Raw genomic sequence first — 17356 nt, 5'->3', positions numbered from 1 at the left:
TTGAATATCACAGCAAGGGAAACTTGTCAATCGTTGATCAAGTGGCAGGCCATGTTACCTGTTGAAAATAATGAAATGCATGAATAATTACCAAGCTTGAGGGTATCTCTAAGGATTTGGAAACTTTTTCAGTCTTTCGTTAATCCCCTGAAATATCTTCGGAAGACTATGAAGTGTTTGTCGCTGCAAAATTAAAGAACGAAGAGGAAACCTGAAATGCTAGCATACTGGGCACCCTCATACTTGCTGGTTTTCCCTTTCCCCCTCCACCTCTCAATATTAATCTCCTGAAATAGTTGCTTAAAATTGTTGTTATTATACAGGCGGTGACCATTTTGCACAGAGTTCCATTCCTGGCCCCCACACGTGTTGGTAGAGCTCACATAAGTGCTCCCGTTCCACCCTGCCCCGTTCCACCCTCTTCCAGGTCCAAAAGGACCTGCAGCTCAGCGATCATTCTTCAATTGGAATCACCTAAAATGGTCGCTGCCTGAAATTATTATTACAATTCACCATCAGGTCCCAGGGCGGGTCACAACATTGTAAATGACAACATTAAAAGCAGTTTACAACCAATTACAATCACTGCTGGAGAGGGTCCTGAAAAGAACTATCTCAGTATATTATCTAATGATCCACTGAGCTATTGCGTCAATACAGTGGTACCTCGGGTTACATACGCTTCAGGTTACATACGCTTCAGGTTACAGACTCAGCTAACCCAGAAATATTGCTTCAGATTAAGAACTTTGCTTCAGGATGAGAACAGAAATTGTGTTCCGGCAGTGCGGCAGCAGCAGGAGGCCCCATTAGCTAAAGTGGTGCTTCAGGTTAAGAACAGTTTCAGGTTAAGTACGGACCTCCGGAACGAATTAAGTACCACTGAGGTACCACTGTATAACTTTCCTGCAAAGTATAGCAAAATGCTAGCAGGGGAAGAGTGGAGGACAGTTCCCTCAGTGAAGGGAGTGTGTGAACCCAGGGTAAAAAGATCTGTAAGGTTACATCAGCACAACCTGCCCAAGTATTTGGTCATATATTGGGGAAACTGCACCTTGTAATAGGTTATTGGACACAAGTGTTTCCATGTGGCTTCATGCAGTCAGATCCAAAAGTCCCATTCTATGCACAGGATGTCTCTTCCTCGCAAATAGGCTATTAAAAACTTGTTCTAGAACATCCTATAAGGGAAATAATAGCAGATCCCAAGATGCTTTTTCCACTTGCGCAAGAGCTTGTGAAAATATGAAAATTCTAGAACTGTGTATCATTTCACTCCATGAAATCTGCTAACACTTGCATGTATGTGTGTGCAAAACTATACTAGCAGCAATTTTCCTCCTGTTTATGGCCCTGGATCTAACCCATGATTGGGAATCTGCTGTTTAGCTGCTTCCAGATTTATGTTTCAAAAAGAGGAGAAAAATGCTCACTCCACTGTTTGTTTTTATCCATATTGAAAAGATCAGATTAGTATTTTCCTAGGAAAAAATAATCTGGTTGCTCAAGTCTATTAAATTATAGTTCTGGTTCTAAAAGGGTTAAACAGATGGAAGCTGATGCAATCCCTCCCCCTTTTCACCAGACAATTGCTCCATAGCAACAGTGAGATCACTGAAGACAGTATTTCATTGATTCTCTCCCCCCCTCCCTTTCATCTCTGCTTTCTCTTTAAGCTGTTATTTCCACCTACCCATGTCTGGGAGAGTGAAAATTGTATATGTAGAATATTTCCTTTTTCTTCTTTGTAAATAAAGGAACAGAAACGCATTCCTATAAATTTAATGTTCCACTATGTATTTAAAAAGAGAGACTGGCTTAGGGGGTTGGATAACTGTACCTGGTGTAGCTGATGTGCTTAAATATTCCTGCATTGTTTGCTGGTCTTCTAGGGAAAAGAATAATGTGGAGCAAGATCTAAAGGAAAAAGAAGACGCAATCAAACAGAGGACAAATGAGGTCCAGGTAATTTCAGTGTAAATTTGTGTGGTTTTCTTGTGCTTTGAACAATGTATTGGATGAACTGACTTAGAGCTTATTGAAAAATATGTTGCAGTAAGTGTCCTTAGCAAATGCACTGCAAATAAGGGTTCTGCACATGCTGATGTAAGAATTTCATTGCCTTAGGAATTTTGAATGGGAATGTCACGTTAAATGCCTGCAGGATATGGTGCTTGAGGAGAGATGAGGAAAATGTGGCATGTTTGCAGAGGAAGATACTGTTCTGGTCCACAGTATTAGAATTTTAAGCACTGTATACCATAACACATTTAGGATTTTGTTTCCTGCAGATAAAGGATTGCACCTAGGCACACATCTGCCAAGCTTCTCGTTTCTTATCCATAAATGCCATTGAGTTCATCGAAATTACCCAGGCATAAGTGATACTAAGATTGCGTTAAATTTAAAAATCTGTCCAATTTGGCTATCGTCATTCAGTGGCAACCTCTTATTTGTTGAGCATTACAGTCTTTTCTGGTGAAACACAATCAGGCGGTGTCTTACACAGAGCAGTTTATTTGTGAGCAGCTTTTCTCGCTAGATGATGGTGAAATCTGTTTTCATAAAGTGATGAGAAGTGCACTTCTTTTTAATGATAGCAAAAAGTGAAGCCTGAAATGGGCCATTTATTATAAAGTAAAATCATATTTCTGTAAACATTTTTAATGGTTATTGATTTTTCTTTTCCTTTAGTAGCTCCTTGTTATAGAAGCCATATAGTACTGAAATTTGATTAATAGAAAATGAATTAAAGGATTTGAAAGGGGTGGTGTGACTGGAGATCTTCTTGTCTTCATGAGCTAAGGCAGAATTTTCAACTAAGAATTGGAAGTGGTAGTCTTTTTTTAAAAAAATGGATTATGGACTCCTGAAATGCTTATTTCTCTAAATTTACCTATTCAGTTATGTTAGTATGAAAACTAAAACTACAGTTATTCCCAAGAAACTTGTTGAAATACAATATTAGGAGGCCTACCGTAGGATTGTTTGCTTTTCTCCTAGTGAGGCAAGCTTTGGTAGGAAAGCAGATATTTTTAATACGTGTGTGAGAGTAAGGCTTCCTTTTATTTATTCCAATAATAAGAATGCTTTACATATTTGAGTAACAAGTTAAGAACTTTCAGTTACGTTTTATGTTTAGAGGCACAAACAGACTTCCTGCCTTAGTATGCATTGAAACTTTTGAAGATGAGCCTTGATCAGAAATGCAATAGTTTCCATGGTTTGATTTCATACCAAGAAATCAACATTGAAATTAAATTACATAAGAAATGTCTCTGAAGAGTCATATGTAGCTTTAGAAAGGGTGAAACTGGACATTAAGAGAATGGCATTTCAGACACTCAAAATGAGTTGTGCAAAGCAATGCAGTATTTACTGAAGTGGAGTAAATTGAAATGGCATGATATGTGCTGTAATAAAAGAAATACATGGACTTAAACGTAAAAGCATTCAATACTTAATTTAATTCACCATATAGAAAAGGCATTGAACAGATTGAAAGGTGTCTGTTCTTCTATAGATCTGTTTTCACATCTATGAACCTAATTTCCTTTTGATAATTAATTATCCTTGCTTGTTTTTATTTTTAAAAGGTTGTTTTGATCATCTCAAAATGCTATGCTTTATAAACTTCAAAAAGTGTAGTGGCTTTATTTAACCTTGCTTGCGTGCATTACTGTAGCAATATATTGTCTTGTGGGCATACAGAGCAAGTGTGTGGAATATTCTCCTTAATTCAAGTGTCTTGTGCAGGGGTAGGCAACCAAAGGCCGGGGGGCCGGATGCAGCCCAATCATCTTCTAAATCCGGCCCGAGAATCACCGTGTTTTTACATGAGTAGAATGTGTCCTTTTGTTTAAAATGCATCTCTGGGATATCAGCTAACAATTTTTCTGAACATGTTACAGTACTTACTTTGTTCCTTTTCATGTTATTATTTTTAATTCTGTGTCAAAATAGACAATTCTTCTTTCTGAAGAATGTGTGACATAAACATCATCTGCTTCATTTTTGTCATAGAAAACAATTTATATGCTTTCTGTCTTGTTTTCTTGGATTTTTCCATTGCCTCCTGCCACCCCTTCAATTTTTCTACATATATCATATGGTCTAAATCTTCAAACTGTCATACTTTTTATGGACATGAATACATTAAATGCTTTTTTTAAAAAAAAAAACTTATTTGCAAAATTCCAGGATCTTCAGGAAGAAGTAAAAAGGGAGAGCAATAATTTGCAGGCGCTGTTGGCTCAGAAGCAGGAAGCAGAGGAAATCCTTAATAATCTTGATGACGAGAAAGCCAAGCTAGAACAGCAACTTAATGTAATCCGGCAGAAATGTGCTGAAGAAGCTGATTTGGTAGGCAGTGGTAGCTCACTTGTGAAACCTCCCCTAAGTTTTTTGCAACTCTTCACTGGAGCAATAGTAATATATATATGTGATGTGAAAAAGAAAATAGCTGGAATGGGAAAATGTTGCTGTTCTCACATTATAAAGAACAATTGACTGAAGATAACTAAATTTGTTTCAGATTTAAGCTTTAAATTGAGGGGAAGGGATATTGGTATGCTTCAATGGGTGCTATATCCTTCTAAGAATCCATATTGTTGCCTTGTTTGGAACATGCACTGTAGGCTCCTCCTCGAAGCTATGTTAGACATTTTGGACATGGTTATGGTGCTGTTTTAAGGTCAGTTACTATTAATGCTGGCCTAAGTTTGGATGAAGGGACGCGGGGGGCGCTGTGGGTTAAACCACAGAGCCTAGGACTTGCCGATCAGAAGGTCGGTGGTTCGAATCCCTGCGACGGGGTGAGCTCCTGTTGCTCAGTCCCTGCTTCTGCCAACCTAGCAGTTCGAAAGCACGTCAAAGTGCAAGTAGATAAATAGGTACCGCTCTGGTGGGAAGGTAAACGGTGTTTCCGTGTGCTGCTCTGGTTTGCCAGAAGAGGCTTAGTCATGCTGGCCACATGACCCGGAAGCTGTACGTCAGCTCCCTCGACCAATAAAGCGAGATGAGCGCCGCAACCCCAGATTTGGCCACGACTGGACCTAATGGTCAGGGGTCCCTTTACCTTTACTTTAAGTTTGGATGGGCGCAGTCTTAAGAGTCTCATGCCCAAAGCAATTCATTTCTAAAACATAACAGCATATTCCTACAAAAGAAAAAGAAGAAATAAATATAAAGTTGGGGTTTGGCTAACCCTGTCATAGCAATGCAGTGCTCTCCAGATGTTATGCAGACTGCTAAGCCCAAGCATGGAGTCAGTGGGTCAGAGCTGATGGAGATTCTGCTCTCCAGGTACTGTCAGGTCACCAAATTAGCTACTTTTCAATTGTAGTGTGCTCAGGTGTGGTAAAATCTAATAATGAGTAAACTTGAAAAGTCACTGGCTCAGTTCAGAATCATGCGCCAAATCCTCAGAATCATGGTGTGGAAGATCAGGAATGTGCTACTTGCACTTGTACTCTTTTCTGTTCCTTTTCTTTCTTGAGCAAGCAATGATTCTCCATTGCATCTGAAGGGGACAGACTATGACTTCTTTAAACAACAATAAATGGGAATAAATTTCAGTCTGCGAAAGATGAAGGAGGCCGACAGCAACACATTCCTGATCCTCTGCAAACTGGTTTTGCAGATCAGGAACATTGCATTTTAACCGACCAATTCAGATGCCATAGTGGGAATAGTGTTTATGCAGTCCAGCTCCTTTCTTTTATTTATGCAGTGAAAACCGTGCTTCCGCAAGTACTTCTTCCATAGTAAATAGCCATACTGCTGTAATATGGAATTTTTTGAAACCGGAAACTACCAGAACTAGCATCATCTGTTCCTAAAGGCAGATCTTATGGAGTCTATATTCACCAATTCAAATTAAGCTGTACCTGTAATTAGACATACTACTTTTAAAAATATTTTGGGGCAAAGTTGTTTTAGTTTCTAACTTATTTTGCTTTCTGCTCTGCAGATCTCGTCACTAAAGGCAGAAATAACTGATCAGGAGTGCAAAATCTCCACATATAAAGATGACTTGAATAAAGCTCAAGAAGAGCTTGGCAGGCTGCAGCAGGAAACAGCAGAGCTAGAGAAGTGTGTCGAGATGGGGAAATTGCAGCTGGGGCCTCTTCAGGAGGGTCTTCAGGAGTCACAACAAGAAATCACTTCAGTAAGAAAATAAGAGAACCCATTTTTCCTTGTTGCCTTTTCTACCCGTCCCCAAATTTTGCTGTTTGAACCAGCCCCCCAGCCCCCATTTCACTGATATTTAGCAAGGATTATCACAACTAACTCTGCTATTTAAAACTGAAAGAGCAGTGTGTAAGGTAGAGGTTCACATACACGTGGCAGGCAGCCTCCCTCTTTTGCCACAGAACAATCAGGAGTGCTCTTTAAGGCTTCAGATTGTTCCTTTGCAGCCTCAACTGTGCCCATGGCAGTCCATTACTTAGGACATTCTAACTAGCTCTTTTATTTGCCTTTGAAAAGCTTAAATTCATAGTTGTCATGTGCATTAGTTGGACCAGGAAGATATGAGTTCAAATCCTAGGTTGGCCACAAAGCTTATGGAATGGCTTTAGGCCTGTCACTGTTCCTTAGAAAGACATACCTGTCTGTGTGGTTGTGGGGACAAAGGAAGGAAGTTCTTTGGTGACAGGGCTGAGTAGAAATAAAATTATATTGTGTAGCTGCTCGCCACTAAAGAGGGGATTTGTTGAGATAGTAAGAGTATTCCCCAATTTACAGTCACTTGTTGCAGTTTGGCTTCTTTGAATAAACCAGGTGTAGGGGACCTGTGGTCTTCCTGATGTCATTGGACAACAACTCCCATCATCTCTAGCCAATGACCATGTTGGCTGGAGCTAAAAGGAGTTGACGTCTTAACAGCATCTGGGAGGCCAGAGGTTCCTCATCCCTGAAACAGACAATCTTTTTAAACTCAATACAGTCTGGCCTGATTCAGACCTAGTGACAAACCGTAGGATGCTTCCAATCTTTTCCTTGCAACCACACTGGATAAGGGTGGGAAGCACTTGCCCCTGAAGCTCAAGCTGTTTAATTCCTGTAGTTCTGGGTTCTGTCTAACCTGGAGCAAAATATACTTTTCTTGGATCACCTGGTAGTATGTTAGGATGCTGCAGCATTAATCTTCCCTTTTTACTGGAGCATTTTTTCCACACTGAAGTACCTAATACTGAGAAATGTGCAAAAGAGTACTATAGTCGTTGCAGAAATTGTGCTTGGTCAAAACAGGCGTTGCAAAGCAAATTGCCCAAGTGATCAGAGTTTCTATTGAGCATTGTGTATAAGTGGCATATTTACAGATTAAGGACCACCCTGATTTTTGCTCATTTTTGAGAGGTTGAAGTACTTGAGTTCCTACTCAAGTAGGAGGGGGGCGGATAGAGGACGTATTTGCAAGAAATATAGGAGGGTTGCTCACTGCAGCCTTTTAACATCCCACGGAAGGAACTAAAATGAAAACTTGATTCTGGAAAGAGGCATGCAATACCTTAAATATGTGAGTTGGGTAGAACATTGCATATGCTATTTTTATGTTGTTAAGTATATTTATTGTTTTCTCTTCACAGGTGCAAACAAAACTATTTGAACTCAAAGAGTTGGAAAACGGCCTCTTTAACTGGGAGCCTCAGCCACAGAACACACTACTTAATGGAAATGGCAACCATTCAAGCCTCAGCAACAGCAGCAGTGAAACTGCTAACTTTAATGAAAATGCCGAAAGAGAGAATTCAGCAGATTCTGAACAAATAAATCATGAACCTCCTGTGAGTATTGGTGTTTTTTGTTTTATTAAACAATTAGATGCAAAGCACATTATCAAGCTTGAGTTTACAAAAATAGCAAGCTTATCTGCCAATAAGGTTTCTGTTCAAAAGTCAAGATTTATTATATTGAGATGCTTGTATAGATTGGTGCATTGTTTATCCTTTTCCAATATGCTGCCCTCAGCCAACTAGTTCATAGAGATTTGTGGGAATGTGCTACTTCAGTTTCTTGTATTTGTTAACGCTATTCAGAGACTTCAGTGTTCAGAATGATATTTGGGGAGGAGGCCACAGTGTATGAGACCATAGGTTTCCTCCCTCCAAAGTTCCATTCTATTGAAGGTATTTTTCATTTTTTTTTAAAGCCCTCAGGATTGCAAACCTTTTTTACTTTAATGTTCTCAAGCCATCAGAAATAGCAGAACTGGTAAAATGCTTAAGTCCATATACTAAAGCTCTTTCCAAGTTCCGTTTTATCATTTGAGGTTGGTCTACATCAGTAATGGAGAACCTGTGGCCCTCCAGATCTTGATGGACTGCCATGCTGGTTTGTTTGGGGCTGATGGGAATTGGGAGTCCAGCAACATCTGAATGGCCACAGGTTGCTCATTGCCTGGTCTACATCTAATTGCAACCTATCCCAACTAAACTTTGATAGCATCACCCACCTTTGGGAAATGTTACAATACAGTTAAAATATGCAAATTTCCTTAGTGCTTTGGCCCCAAGTATTCTGATGCAGCTCTTAGTGATAATTTAATTGGCCACTTTTCATGGTTTTGGGCAATCTAAATCTATTACTGGACAGAATGTGTCGTATCCAGTGTTAGTACTACTCGGTGTAAACCCATTGAAATTGAAGTACTTAAGTTAATCATATCCATTAATTTCAATGGATATACTGTGAGGAAAACCTATGTTGGATACAACCAAATAACGTTGGTTTGGTTTTGTGTCTTATTGTCCTTTCCAGATGTAATTCTCAAATGTTTCAGAAACAATATAGCACATCCCTTTTTATATAATGTGCTTGCCCACTGTCTACTTGTAGTTGCTTGTAAGGATGATGTTAGCTGTTGCTTACAAGGTTCACTTCTTAAAAGAATACATGAGTTAGCATGATCAGCATTAGTATTGCAGGTGAACGTGTGCCAGAAATGAACAGATTGTGAACAGCAGTTCTGTAAACAATATTGCTATATAGACTTGTCACTAATGGTTAGATGTGTTCACAAATTGAAATCATTACCTTTAGTACGTGTCTTTTCTTACTTCAGTCTCTTAACTATCACAGTGTAAACAGAAACTTTAGCTCAGTCAGTAGAGCATGAGACTCTGAATCTCAGGGTCTTGTGTTTGAGCCCCACGTTGGGCAAAAGATTCCTGCATTGCAGGGGGTTGGACTAGATGACCCTCATGGTCCCTTTCAATTCTGCAGTTTTGTGAATAATTCTATGGATCATTGTATATGTAAACATATTTTCCCCCTCAAAAGGCCAGGAATAGTCCAGGAACAACACATGCAGAAGCAGAAGCAGAAGAAGCGGAGGTTGTGCCACCAGATGTTACCAAAAAAGTGAGTTTGTAGAGCACTTTAAAATGCCTCATTACATATAGTACTGTATGAAACTTAATGCATTCCTTAATTCTGCAGGAATGGGTGTCAGGTTAGTGAAGTAATTTGGTGCTGACTCACTGACTTGGATCCAGAGTAGCCCTTTTGCAAATGGAACTGTCTATCCATTGAGTTTTTCCCATTCTTCTTGCAGATTCCTGCAGACTTCTGTGCTATCTCCAACCAAATGAAGCAGGGTTTATTGGGGGTGGGGGTGAATTTGAGGAAATTGATCCTTTCTCCTCTCCCTCCCAACCCCCAGTGAGTGAAAGATTGAATTCTACTTTAGACAATTAGAAAGTGGTATGGATCCCGTGAAGTTGCATCCCTCTCATACTTAATTCCATGTATGTAAAATAAGTGTAATTACTGACGTCACAGATGGGATGAAGAGATTTGTACAGTTGTGCAATATATTTCTTTCCTACTAGGGAGATCCATTTAATGAAGAATCCCATCAGCTCTCTGATCAGGCTGAAGGCTCCAATTTAGACTTCTTTGAGGCTGACCCCTTTGTTGGTAGTAAGTTATCTTTCATTCTGTTTGTATTTATTGTTTATGACTACTTTTGTGTTATCTGTAATTATGTAAGTTCTTCATGTAGGTTGACTTGAGCATGGTTTTAACTATGGAAAGGTGCCATGCAAATAAAACAATATATGTATGTAGCCATTCATTGAAAAAAGTGTTTAATGTCATTAAGCTGAATTTCCATTAGGTTATGTAAACATAGATAGGTAGCAATAGATATTCCTGCCCTCCTACACACACACACACACACACACACACACACAGGCGTGGAGTGCTTAGCACTGTCTGGGAATGTGAAGAAACAACAACAAAAAGTGATTCTGAACCCATCATGCCAAAAAATGGGTGAAATAACACCGAAGTCACATTTCAGTCCAGTATCCCAAAATCAGTGTGGACCTCCACCTTGGGATGATATCTTGAGAGGTGGCTAAACCTATGCAAGAGAGGGTAAAGTCACACCAAAATCAGATTTCAGTCTGCCATCTTGATTCAAAATGTTGTTTGGCATCCAAATGTCAATTAAGAGTGCTGCCCCCTTCCCAGGAACCCTCAAGAGGTGTTACATACAAGGGCATAGAGAGAACAAATAAACAAATGGACACATCATTTCCTAAAATATATACAGTAGTAGATTATGGTACAAATTGATATTCTCTAAAGGCTTGGATTTCATTCTAAAATGTTAGGTCAGTTCTGGTACTGTTCAATTTAAGTCTGTCTGAGCAGTTTACAGCTAAATACAATAAAATATAGAAATGAAACAAAAGAGACAAATGAGAATAAAAATAAATGAGCAAACGATAAGGGGAAAACTTCAGTGAAAATTCTAATTCAAGTGAAAGGTCTTGGGGGAGGTGGGGGAGGAAGGAACCCTACCTTGGGCAGGTTTTCCTTTTAGCTCTGCTTTGTTTTCTCAACATCACCTTTCCCCCTTGCTTTCTCCAGTTTTCAAAATTGTATGTGCATTGTTGATAGACTGTTGTGTTCAGGAAGTAAAATAACTGGTATGCAGAACCTTCTCTGTGGTTACCATGCAGTGATGTGTATTTGGCTATAATATTTCTTACTAAATGAGGGAAATAACAGCAGGAAAATGGTTCTTTTAAAATATTGATACTCTTGAATTGCTGTTTTGACCATCTTGTGGTTAGCATTTGTGAGGTGAGTCTTGGCAGATTGTGAGGGCCTAACCATGTGTGTTGCATACTAATGCATATCAAAGTGCTCTAACTCTGGGGTGTGGGAGGGAGAGCATAGCCAAGACCTTTTCAAGAACTGGGAATTTAGAGCAGAGAAATGGCAGGGACAGAAATGTTTTAATAGCCCAGTGCCTTTCCCAGGGTTTCAATAAAAGTGTGTGTGTCCTTGCCACCCCAGAGAGCTGTCACATGAAGGAGAGGATCAAACCAGCCCCATAGATATCAGTGCCACAAAAGTGAGCAGTCCTTTGTTCTTTTCATGATGCTTCTCCCTTAACTCCTAATAGGCAAGCTCATCTCATTTTGAAACTGTATGAGAGCACTGAAGAAGAAAACAAGGTTGCACTTAGTTGTAGGAGCTGTTCAAGTGGTCCTGTGCAGGGATGCAATTCCTCCCATGTCCTTTGATGTCGAAGCTCATAGCATACATACCTGACAGCTTCTGCAACAGTTAGGTGAAGGAAATGAAAGGAGGATGAAGGGCAGATAAAATTTTTAGATGAGTGGGAATACAGGTTGAGCTCCCTCAATACCCCATATATGGCCTGTGTTGTATACAGCTGCACAGAACCATTTGACACTCCTTCACAGGTAATTAGAGGTTTGTTTTTGCCCCTAAAGGTCTGTACAAGTGCTAGGGAAAGTATTTACATGTGATGTTTCACTCTTTAAAATAGGTGATCCTTTCAAGGATGACCCTTTTGGGAAGATTGGTGAGTTACTTTTTTTTTTTAATGCACAAGCAGGACATTTGAGGAACTCGTTGGGGACTGTAATTTTTTATTTGGAGTAGAAATGGAAGAACTGGAGCTCTATATGAGTTCAGCCTTAGCAGGTTTCCCAAACAAATGTTACCTGTGATGGAGAACTCAATTACATTAGGCAACACAAGGGTGCTCACTTTGCTATGGGAGCTATGGGAAATGCTGAGCTTATTAGAACAAGGAGTAACCCAACTTTGGGCACACAGATCTCCTAACATCAGAAAGTGCTTTGTCTAGGAAGTGCTTGAGGCTGAGACCCAACATCTTCTACTAACTGGCATGTGGTTATGGCATCCTATTACTTGCCTATTTGTACCGTTTAAGGGAAGCAGAAGGGAGTTCTCCAGAGGTTCTGTGAACAGATTTTGGGAGGGGAAAATTCAGGAATCATCCAGTCCAAGCTTACCAAGCAGCTAGAAAATTCTAAATGTTGTTGCCATGAGATCTGTTTTCCTTCTCTTATCCCAGTGCATTGAAGGCATCATTGTAGAACATTTTCTTCAGAACCTTTTCATAATGTTTACTCCCTTCTGCTTTTTGTTGATTAATGGTTTGGTCATCTTTGCCATCTTCATAGAGGATAAAGATCAGTTGCTGGGAATTGCAGGTGGGGAGAGGGTTGTTGTGCTCTGGTTCTGCTTACCAGCTGGTCTCTGTAAGAACAGGGTGCTGGACTAAATGGGCTTTTGGCCTGATCCAGGAAGGTGGGTTCTTGGGTTCTTACCTTCTCTGCTTTTAAAACTGCTGAACATACACCCTCTGCCAAGCTGATGTTCCTAGAGAATGCTACCTCTCCCCTCCATTCATCCTCAAATTTTCCTAATTATTTTTTTAACTCTTCTTCCTGCTTCAAGCTTTTAGAGGTTAGAAGGTATTTATACAATGTGTTTCTTGTACATGCAAGCAGCCCTAGCTTTTTTCTGTGTCAGCACTAACAACAAATTTTAATGTGTGATTCAGGCAGTAAATGATATTAGCCCAGCCAGATGGGCAGGGTATAAATAAATTATTATTATTATTATTATTATTATTATTAAAGCAATTATGTTGTGCCATGGACTGCAGAAGAGGTAGTTGAAGCAGTAGCTAAAGTTCCTGTTAGCAGAGTGAATATCCAAACATGTCATAGCATATGCTCATGTAAGGGCATACTCAGAGAAGGCAAGGACTGCTTACATTGACATTTTGTGTAAGCCATATTTAGGTGAGCGCTTCAAGTGAGAGGAAGCATATAACAAGCTAGCCCCTATACTGGGCCTTTGTGCAAAACAGAGCTTTGTAGTAGATAGGCACTACTTAAATGAGCAAGATTACTGTGCACATAGTTCTATAAGAGAATGCAAAACTTTTTCAGCAAGTGAATGCAAAACATAACTTCAGTAGTAAATCTTGACTTGGTTTTCTTTAAGATCCTTTTGGTAGTGATCCTTTTAAAGGTTCAGATCCTTTTGCAGCTGAATCCTTTTTCAAGCAATCATCCACAGATCCTTTTGGAAGTATTGACCCCTTCAGTGCAACCAGCAACAGCAATAATTCCACGGTAAGTCTGGAAGAAGTACATGTACATCTATTGGGGTATTGAACTGAAGCACCACCATAGTATTTAAATAGGGAATGCTGCTAGTTTCTCTAACTCAATGAACATGTGTGTTTTAAATGCAATAGGCTGTTGGCAATTGATCTCTGCAGCTGTATTGCCATTCTTTTATGACATCTTGAAGTGAAGTGCTTCACCTAGAGACTAGAAATATTAGATCATAAGATATTTGGAAATGAATAAATAGAGAGGTGTTGTAACAGGAAATGTTCAGAATGACTGTTCCCAGTTCCCATTTTTAAAGAAGGGTTTACTCACTTGGTAGCTACATTGATCCATGAAAGATGTAACATAATATAACCAGCACTTGACTGTGTAACAGTTCAGGTGATTTCTGCAGGGTGCTTGTGTTTTTAAAAACTTTGCATGGATAGCAGCTGGGCTTTGGTTGACTTAGCCAGCAATTTATCTGAGGTTCTGTTGAGACTTAATAAGCATCTCTGGATCCTGGCAGCTTCAAACAAAACATTTGGTTTAATACTACTGATTTGAAAGTAATTTTCCAGGTAGTTTAAGTAACAATGCCTGGAAGGAATATACTTTAAAAGGCACAAGGGCAGCTGAATGTTCAATCTAATGGGTGATTGGTTTCTTAAAGAAAGAAATCTCTGCCTTCATGGGAGATTGATGCAATTTTTAAGAGCAAAACTAATATTTTCTGTATTCTTCAGCAAATAATTAGGAATGACATTAGCATAGGATTTTATTTTATTAAAAAAAAATAATGACCCTTTGTCAAATAATAGCTTATCTAATTAAGAATCTTGATGGTTTGAAGCAAACAGCTTTAATGGATTTTAACTTTTAGACAGAAACACTGAAGTATAATGATCCTTTTGCTCCTGGTGGAATTGCTGTTACTACATCAAGTGATACAGGTAAGGCTTGAAGTGGGTTCTCAAGCTGTGGCTTCTGGTGATCATGGCCTATGGATTAGCATAATATCTGAACTGAACGTTTTTCCTCATGGAAAATTCTGTGCTTAGATAGGAATTAACAAACTGAAAATGAAAGCAGATAAACACCTTCAAACTATGACTTGTCTGTGTTTGGCAGCTCAAATTCATGATTTGGGTTCTGAGCTATGGTTAATACATAATGAGCCTTGCTGTGATGTCTGAAAGGCGCTTTTCAGGCACATGCAAAGAACACAACTTAACACAACTGAAGTTGTACAAACCTGTACAAAATCATCCCACAACGCTTTTCTGTGGCTGCAGATCTAGTGTTGCAACAGAGATTGAGTTGACAGGAGAACCCAAATGCATTTCAGTTAGATGCATAATGAAGAGAGCTTAGTAAATGACCATTTGTCTGCTTAGTTGAGCACAAATAAGATAACCAACTTATGGGAAACAATTGAAGTTGATGCTTGCCACTCAGTTCAAATGACTGACATAGAGGTATAAACAGGATGGCTGATACTATTTTTGTGGGCTAAAACTTAATTTGCAAACCTGGATAAAGATGTACCCGTTTCTGGGAGCAAAAGGGGATTGTGGCTGTCTCCCTCATGCCCTCCCAGTGTGTTTGTAAAAGTAGATACACCTTTTGATCTGATTCAGCAAGGTAATATTTATATTCTTGGTTGTGACAATGTACTAATGCATTGCTAAATATATGGCACGGAAGTCAGAGGTTTATTTCACTGATAATAGCCTGGCTTACCATTCAGTTACCAAAACTGGGACACTGAAGAGTTATGTATAGTTTCTATGAAATATAGAAAGTAAAAGAATCACCCACCTTGAGACTTCATTTCAAATCATGTTTATAACACTTCGATGAGGTCTGCATGTCTTGTAAGAATTCTGCAAAACTATTTTCTAACTATTGCTCTTTAACAATGTATCCAGTACTGTAGTGAACAAGGCTTGATCCTTATCAAATCTCATTGGTTTGAATTTGAATGTGAACTTTGAGTAACATTTATGCCACCTTGTGAATTTACTTACACTGAGTTCTTTTACCACCTTGTAGTTTAAATTATAGTTATTATTATTATTATTATTATTATTATTATTATTACTAAAATTTCTATACTGCCCTTTATCCAAAGATCACAAGGTAGTTTATAATATAAAATCACCAAAAACATAACATAAATAAGATTATGGTGGTGATCAACCCTAACTGGGTGTTGCCTATAACTGGTGTAAGATCCAAAAGATTCAATGTAAAATAGACTCATCTCCTCTCTTGTCTAGCTTTTGTTAGTCAATGAATTAACTTTTCTTCTCTTTTGCTTATTTTAGCTACAGATCCCTTTGCCTCTCTGTTTGGAAATGAATCATTTGGAAGTGGCTTTGCTGACTTCAGCACATTGTCAAAGGTAATTTGAAATGATTAATGCCTGTGGAAAAAGGATAAAATTGCTGCAGTAACCAACACACTAGAGGCTCCTACATACGAGGATACAAAACACAACTTTAGCAGATGCTGAATCTAAATCAACAGGTCATGACTTCTCAGACTGATTCCCCTTTTTAAGCTACTGTGAGCCTCATTATTTCTGAGGTTACTTGCTTTGTGAACTGCCATGAGCACAATTCAATTAATGGAAAACTGCACCTACTATGAGTATAGGCGCTTGCATAGTCTCATTGACTACCTTACTTTCTTCTGTTTCCATTCCAAGATTTATATATCTTTTTAGAGTGTTTCTGAAGCTGCTATATTTCAATTCTTCTCAACAGCAGGGTAGTCAAGCAAGTAAGCAAGTTAGCTTTCAAGAAATGAAAATTGCTCCGATCGTAATCATAATTGTAATTTATTAATACCCTGCCCATCTGACTGGGTTGCCCCAGCCACCCTTGGCAGCTTCTAACCAAAATGCAGGCAAAGCAGCTAAATAACAACAACAACATAAAACATTAAAAGCTTCCCGAAACAGGGCTGCCTTCAGATGCCTGTGTCATGTGAAAGTCACTCCACACACATGTTGTTATACATGGAATAGCTCTCACACAGTTCTGTTTTTCTTGTGGTGATCACGCTGCTTGTGCAGCGAATCCAGCCTCATCTTTAACTGCTGTGAAATTATATAAGAGCAACAGAGCATGTATGTGACTAGTTCTGACTACTGCAGCTTGTATACAAGACCACAAAAGTTACTAGCCTGCAAAAGCGTTTAGTGATGGCTTGTGTATGCTCTTCGCAATAAACACCCTCTGCTCACTCAGAGAGATATTTTTACAGTTCTTTATTTTACATATATACAAGCAGCACATTACAATCATGCGTCCGAATCAACTGGTTCAGATTTGGGGAGTGGTCTTCTCCGGCTTCTCCTCCAACAGAAAAGGCGGGGAAGTTTCATGGGACGTCTCTGGTCCCTGTGCTTTAACCCTCTCCTTTCCTGTGCAGACGGCACAGGCACAGGCTCTATGTCTGTTCCTGAACTTCCTGTGCACTGCTAGGGCTCTGCTTCAGCATCGGAGAGCCTTCCCGCCTCCTGGCTCTCTCCCTCCTCCCCTTCAGTCACTTCCTCTCTGTTTCCCTCTGACTGTTCCCGCTCTGACTCTTCTCCGCCCCCCCCCCCCAAGGGGTTCCTTGGCAGTCGCGTGACAGTAGCCTGCTGTGTTTCTCTGCTTGGCACAAATGAAAGTGCATTTTTTGGTCCTGCCATTACTCTCCATGGCACAGGAATATAATTTAAAAGTACATGAACATCTGCAGACATCTGCAATTTGCCAGTGCATGAACTCCTGTGTTTTTATGGCGCTTGAATAGGACTGTTTTATGGTAGAAAACGAAAATGATAGCCACATCCTCCCCGCAAGCTATGTTGTTAAGCAAAACAGTAGCTTTTCCTGTTTTTCATAGCACTGTAGAGTTGGAAGGGACCCTGAGGATCA

The 17356-nt window shown here is 39.4% G+C and overlaps 1 protein-coding gene across 4 annotated transcripts in view; it reads left to right on the top strand.

Moving 5' to 3' along the window:
• EPS15 (epidermal growth factor receptor pathway substrate 15) overlaps positions 1-17356 on the top strand; it is a 52565-nt gene that overhangs the window by 29608 nt on the left and 5601 nt on the right. For 3 of the 4 annotated variants that reach the window (XM_079980276.1, XM_079980275.1, XM_079980278.1), the window contains exons 13-22: positions 1893-1965; positions 4201-4362; positions 5972-6169; positions 7593-7790; positions 9286-9366; positions 9837-9927; positions 11816-11851; positions 13312-13442; positions 14308-14377; positions 15755-15831. In XM_079980276.1, the coding sequence (XP_079836402.1) occupies positions 1893-1965; positions 4201-4362; positions 5972-6169; positions 7593-7790; positions 9286-9366; positions 9837-9927; positions 11816-11851; positions 13312-13442; positions 14308-14377; positions 15755-15831 (1117 nt within the window). The remainder of the gene's footprint in view (positions 1-1892; positions 1966-4200; positions 4363-5971; positions 6170-7592; positions 7791-9285; positions 9367-9836; positions 9928-11815; positions 11852-13311; positions 13443-14307; positions 14378-15754; positions 15832-17356) is intronic. The other variant, XM_079980277.1, reaches the window with a different exon arrangement.

This window comes from Podarcis cretensis (assembly GCF_951804945.1).
Source record: "Podarcis cretensis genome assembly, chromosome: 6".
In the NCBI taxonomy this organism is placed as follows: Eukaryota; Metazoa; Chordata; class Lepidosauria; order Squamata; family Lacertidae; genus Podarcis; species Podarcis cretensis.
This window is presented reverse-complemented; position numbering and strand designations above follow the sequence as displayed.